The 6431-nt window shown below is 28.0% G+C and overlaps 2 protein-coding genes across 2 annotated transcripts; both read left to right on the forward strand.

Annotated features, from left to right (window-relative positions):
• The first annotated feature begins 384 nt into the window (after positions 1 to 384).
• Positions 385 to 2353, forward strand: LOC149891495 (uncharacterized). Its single transcript, XM_090078346.1, has 4 exons — positions 385 to 885; positions 1026 to 1216; positions 1330 to 1365; positions 1781 to 2353. Exons 1-2 carry the CDS (start codon positions 690 to 692, stop codon positions 1169 to 1171), a joined length of 342 nt encoding a protein of 113 aa, XP_089934472.1. The 5' UTR covers positions 385 to 689; the 3' UTR covers positions 1172 to 1216; positions 1330 to 1365; positions 1781 to 2353.
• Positions 2354 to 2894: 541 nt separating this feature from the next.
• Positions 2895 to 6431, forward strand: LOC145183434 (uncharacterized). Its single transcript, XM_090078345.1, has 2 exons — positions 2895 to 3033; positions 3448 to 6431. The coding sequence occupies exon 2, from the start codon at positions 3644 to 3646 to the stop codon at positions 4853 to 4855; it is 1212 nt and encodes a 403-aa protein (XP_089934471.1). The 5' UTR covers positions 2895 to 3033; positions 3448 to 3643; the 3' UTR covers positions 4856 to 6431.

A 6431-nucleotide genomic window follows, 5' to 3' on the forward strand; every position in this document is an offset into this window, starting at 1 on the left:
ATAGATTTTGAACTTAAATACAATAAGTTAAAAAACTTATCTTTTTCCGCCACAAGAATCAATCCAAAGGATAATATTATTTAAGATTTTTTAATTTAGTTTTTTAATTTCATGTTTGCATTATGCAAAAAAGAACCAATACTAACCCTGAGTATTTATAATAAACTTTATGATTTTTTCTTTGTTTATAATACTTAATCATTGTGAATGTGTAATAAAAAGATTTAATTTTCATATTGTTGTTTTATTTTTCCCAGCAAGTCATTACGTTTAGTTTTAAAATTGTTTTTCTTAATTATCTCGAAATAATGTAAATGTTGCTTGGTTCCCTATTGCATTTCGGGGTCCATTTTTTGTTATGTTTCTTTAAGCAAAAATAGCATGTTATTTTTTCTTATGCTTCGTGATTGTTAAGTGAATGATGTCATATAATTTTATGTCATCGTATGACTAGTGCTTAGCTAGAGTTATGCCATATAAAGTCGGGCATAATGGTCACTTAGTGATTTTAAGTACTATGATGAGGCAGGTAGCCCCGGATGGCAGGTAATCCCAGACACTTACGTATAGACGAGTTTAAATGTTTACATTCTTTTGCGCATGCGTATTTTGCTGGCAGTATCAAAAAAACAAAGTATCGTATTTCACACACAAACTAAAGGTATTTAAACTCCAACAAACTAAGAAATATGCCAGATAATTGTTGTGCTGTTGGTTGTAATAATGTTAGAAAAAATTATAAAGATATCAAAAGAAGCTCCTACAGAATACCAGATAAAAAACAAGTCGAGAAACGCAAATTATGGCTATTAGCAATTCGAAGAAGAAATTGGTCTGAAAAATTCATAGAATGTGGTAGACTTTGCAATGATCATTTTATTTCTGGTAAATGTTTATAGATTTTTTTATTTTGTTTTTATTGATCTTTTTTTTATATATACTTTGAATAAACATTGAATATAGAGCATAAATCAAATATTCTTTTTGTTAAATTGTCCTCTAATTTCAGATTTGGTTTATTATAGGAAAAAAGTCTGACAATCCTTTAAATCTTGCCTATGTACCAAGCATTTTTAATTATAAAAATGTTCCAGAAAATGTTTTAAGCCAAAAAAAAAAGATCGTTTTAAACGTGCTCAGAAGAGAAAAACCCAAGTTTTTACTAATTTAGATTCTCCAGCAAAAGACAACAAGGAACTATTAACTTTTGAAAAAGGTAAATACTTTTATAATTAAATTTTTTTTTATTTGCGTATAATTAATCTTGATAATCTATTGTTATATTCACATCACAAAAATTATAATTTTTTTCTAATTTACATTCTCCAGCAGAAGACAATATGGAACCATTAGCTTTTGAAAAAGGTACATATTTTTATAATTCTATTTTTGCATTTGCTTTTATTTGATCTTGATAATAACTTGTTATATTCACATCTATAAATACTTTTATATAATATGTAACAAAAAGTAAATAACGCAAATTTAAATAATGCAGCATATAATATATAATTAAATAATATTTTATTACCTGCATTATTTACTTTTTGTAGCTTTTGTAGCTTATAAGCTACTTGTTATACTTTATTGAAGTATTTACTAAGATTACATAAAAAAGTAAGATTAAGATAAATAAAATTACTGTGTACGATTAACTTAAAATAACTATTATAAGAACAACATTCTTAACAATAAACTTATTATTTACTTCATTTTTATATTCCTCTGATTTGAAAGTTATTTTTTACGTAACTTTATCTACAGTAACATTCATCTTTAGGTACACAGATTGAGTGTAATCAATTTGAAAGCCTACAAAAAGAACTTATGGAAAGAAATTTGGAGCTATATCAGTTGCATGATAAAATTACAAAATTGGTGTTGTACAAGTTTTCATACAAAAGTATTTCAAAAAACAATGCAAAGGTTCGATTTTACACTGGTTTAAGTGCAGAAAATTTTATCTGGCAATTTGAAAGAATTAAAGACCATGTCAAAAGTTTTTCAAAAAAAATATCCTTAGAAGACTATTTATTGTTGGTTTAAATGCAATTAGGTAGAGGATTATTTATAAAAGATCTTGCTTTCAGGTTTTCATTAAATTATGGTTTGGCATCAAAAATATTTAGATGTTGGATTGTTGTTACAGCAACTAGACTTAAATTTTTAATAAATTGGCCTGACCAAATTGCAATGAGAAAAGTTTTACCTCGTTATTTTTATAATTTCAGAAGTTGTATTTCAATTATTGACTGGTTTGAAATATTTGTACAAAGATCCCTAGGAACAAACACTAGGGCTCAGTCTTGGTTATTGTATAAAAAAAGTAATCTTAATATAATTTGTACAGAAATGTTTAACGTTTAATGTTTAACGTCATTTCGTCATTAGTTACTAGGCTTTGAAAAAGCGCGTTCTCTAAATGCACGCAGCCATTGAAGAAAGATCTCTTAAGCGAGTTGAAACTTTTTTCCTTTTGGAATAAAGTTATTAGTTTAGATTTGGAATTTAATTATTAGTTTAGATATATTACATAAAGAATCATATTAAGATAAATAATCATCGCTAAGATCATCTTATAATTGAAGTAAGTATATAAAATAGTTATATATACATTTTTATTAGGTAAAGTAGAAAGGGTTTAATTTTTAATTAGATAAAGTAGAAAGGATTTAAACTTTTATTAGATAAAGTAGAAAGGATTTAAAGAAGAAAAGATTTTGATTTTTTAATTCGTTTATATTTTGTTTGTTTTAGTTTTTCTTTTTGCAGCTTTATTTTTATTAACTTACTTTTTAGAAGGAAAATAGGGGTATGGATATTATTTAAAGTTATACTAATGCTATTACCATAAAATGGTTATTACTACATTGAAATTTCTTTGATGCTATTAACTATTTTTGTTCTTTTTTAGAAAATTTAGAAAAATAGATTAAACTTTTGTGCCAACACTGACATGGCATGTCACATGTTATTGTATGTAAAGGTTAAATTTTATTATGAGGATTACAGTTCTTATGAAAAAAAAAGAAGGTAAAGAGTATTGTTTGTAAATATATATTTTGAATCTTTTTAAATTTTCTTGCGTCATTTTTAAAATTTTTGTTTGCACACGTTTATTGTTTGCATATATGCTTTTTTGATATGTATGTGTATGTGGTAATAAGTGCTTTATAGTTGTTTTATTAATGTGTTTTTACAATAATGTAAAGTAGTACAATAATTTAAAGTGTTTTTATTGTTTGTGTATGTGTTAATATGTATTATATAATTGTTTTAAAAATGTGTTTAAATATGTATATAAGGTATATAATCAACCTTATAAACATATTTAAACACATTTATTTTGTTTATAGTTGGTACATATGTTTATATTATGTTGTTTCCGTGTTTTCAAAGTGCAGTGACTTGGTAAACATTACCTGAAAATCAATTATTGTATTTTAGAGAAGGAGCAGAACAAATGGCTTTAGATCATGCAGCTCATTGTGATATGCACCTAACAGCATGGTTTAAGTTGAATACTGAAAATGAAAGAGCACATTGCTATTCTTATGTAGACATTCCTTATCACTTTATATTTAATGATAAACATTGTAAATGGAAGGTTAGACAAAGGGGTGGTGATTAGGTGATAGTAAGAATGTATAAAGTTAATTCAACTGGAGAATTGTTTTTTCTAAGACTGTTAATTTTGCAAGCAAAAGGAGCAACATCTTGGGAGGATGTGCGTACTGTTAATGGTATTGTCCTTGAAACATTTCGTAAAGCATGTGTTTTGAAAGGTTTGTTACAAGATGACACTGAATGGCAAAATAATCTTTCTAAGGCAGTTTTTACACGTATGCCAAAGCAAATTAGACAGTTGTTTTCAATTATTTTGACCTTTTGTGAACCTGACAATCCTTTACATCTCTGGAATACAAACAAAGCTTTTTTTATGGAAGATTTCATTCACTGCTCAGTCCCACTTCTAATAGCTGAACAGGCTGCTCTTCATCAAGTTGAAAAGATTATTAGTCAAAGTGGTGAAATGCTGGCTGATTACAATCTGCCTGTTAATGATGAATTAATAGGCTTAAATCTAGAAAATTTTGATGAAAATGTTCAACAATCTATTGACAAAGCCAATCGAATGAGACTGTTGCTTAATGTCAATCAAATAAATGTAGGTAATGCTATCCTTGCTGCACTGAATGAGCAACCAAGTTTAGAAAACCAACATTCTAGATTGATTTTCATGGATGGACCAGCTGGTAGTGGAAACACCTTTACTTATAATTATTTGATTGCTGAAACCATAAGTAGGGGCTTTAAATCTGCTACAGCTGCATGGAGTGGCATAGCAGCAACTCTCCTTACAAGTGGATCTAGATTGCATGGGTTATTCAAACTTCCTGTTTCAATATTGGATAATAGTATATGTAATGTAACTCCTTACTCTAAACACAGGCATTTTTTAAGACAAGTTAGTTTGTTTTTGCTTGATGAAACATCCATGATGCCTAAACATGCCTTAAATGCAATTGATAGGTTGTTAAAAGATATTTGCAACAACTACTTTCCGTTTGGAGGAAAAATCATTTTTTTTGGTGGTGACTTTAGGCAAGTTCTGCCTGTTGTGAAAAGAGGACAACCAGCTGAAATAGTAGAATCGTGTATAAAATGTTCTTTGCATTGGCAATGGGTGCAGAAGTTTGTATTAACTGAAAATATGAGAGTACAAGATGGGGAAGGTGAATTTTCCCAATGGCTACTAAAACTTGGGAATGGAACAATACCTGTCAAAGAGGAGGATCCATTTAAAGGATGGATTGAAATACCAAACCAGTGCATTATTAGAGAAAATGAATAGATTGTTGAAAAGATTTTTGGAGATGCTGATCAAAATGATTATTCTAATCACGTAATTTTAACACCAACTAATGTTGATTCATTATCAATCAATGAAGAAGTGCTTGAATGTCTGCCGGGTAAGGTCAAAGCTTATTTAAGTGCTGATCAAACTGAAACTGATGACCTTAATGAAAGAAATAACTTTCCTATTGAGTTTTTGAACAGCTTAACTCCTTCAGGTATGCCACCTCATTGTTTAAAATTGAAAATTGGTTGTGTAATTATGCTACTTAGAAATTTAGATTTCAAAGTTGGGTTATGCAATGGTACTTAAATGAAGGTTTGTGCTCCTCAAAATAATTATATTTATGCCGAGGTTTTGACAGGTGTCTCTGGTGGTAAATGGGTTTTTATTCCTCAGATTCAGTTGGCTCCTTCAGATTCTAATTTACCTTTTGTTCTGAAATGTCGTCAGTTTCCTGTCAGATTGGCTTATTCAATGACAATTAAGAAAAGTCAAGGTCAAACATTTGATAGAGTTGGGGTATATCTCAAAAAACCGTGTTTCTCTTATGGTCAGCTATATGTTGCATGTTCAAGAACTAGAGCATTTAATAGTTTATTTTTCAAAATTGATAAACATCTCATTCAAGGTATGGTAGGTGAAAAGTGTTACACAAATAATGTTATATTTTCTTATGTTCTTAATTTATTGTCTATAGATTTTCATTTCGAAAATTTACTATTTCTAGGTTGTGAGCACATTTTGTATGTACAAATATATTTACTTATTTTTTTCATAGTTTTTGATAAATATATCTGTTATTTAATATTGTTATAAAATGTGTTTATATGTGTTATATAAAACCATATTTGTTTATAGTTGTATATATGTTTAAATTATGTTGTTTCCATGTTTTCAAAGTGGTGTGACAAAGTGGGATTATGTTGAGCAAGATTTATAACCTTGCCAGCCAAGCGGTGTATTTATAGCAGATGTGTGACTTGGCAGCATTTAGTGCCAGGCAGTGTTTCTGCTTTAGTGCTAGGTTGTGTTGTCTAGCCTTTTTTAATTATTCTGGAAACACATAATATCTGTTAATGTTTAGCATAATGATCTCTAATTCTAAACTGTTTTAATGTCCTAAATTTGAAGTAATTGAATAACTAATATTGAACATAAAAACAAATATACTTTTATGTATTTATATGTTTAGTAAAAAGATAAATATAGTTAACTTTAAATTGGTTTTCTAATTTTGCCTTTTATATTTTGATTTGGTTTGTTATTTTCGCTGGATTTTAAGATCAAGGGTGTAACTTACTGCTTTTACTTATTTACTAAAAGCCAAGACAACATTATGCTAAAAATGCAATTTATATCTTAATTTGATTTTCAGTTTTTATGTGGTGTTTTTTTCGTTGTTGTTGTTGTTGTTGTTGTTGTTGTTGTAATTATGGTATCATAATTCCTTTTTTTTTTCTTAAAGATTTACAATTGACGCATTTATATGATTTATAAAAAAAAAACCTGATTACCTTTTATTGTAAATATTAGTCAGTTAAAATGACATAAATATATGAAATTAGTTCAA

The sequence above is a fragment of the Hydra viridissima genome, unplaced genomic scaffold, assembly GCF_058129835.1.
Source record: "Hydra viridissima isolate aposymbiotic clone 2 unplaced genomic scaffold, HvirCarnegie_v1 scaffold_2, whole genome shotgun sequence".
Taxonomy (NCBI): Eukaryota; Metazoa; Cnidaria; class Hydrozoa; order Anthoathecata; family Hydridae; genus Hydra; species Hydra viridissima.

Bases quoted from the DNA above. Each gene is read 5' to 3' on its own strand.
- LOC149891495 (XM_090078346.1), top strand. From the start codon at position 690: ATGCCAGATAATTGTTGTGCTGTTGGTTGTAATAATGTTAGAAAAAAT. The intron at 886-1,025 runs GTAAATGTTTAT...GGTTTATTATAG, and splicing joins CAATGATCATTTTATTTCTG to GAAAAAAGTCTGACAATCCT.
- LOC145183434 (XM_090078345.1), top strand. From the start codon at position 3,644: ATGTATAAAGTTAATTCAACTGGAGAATTGTTTTTTCTAAGACTGTTA.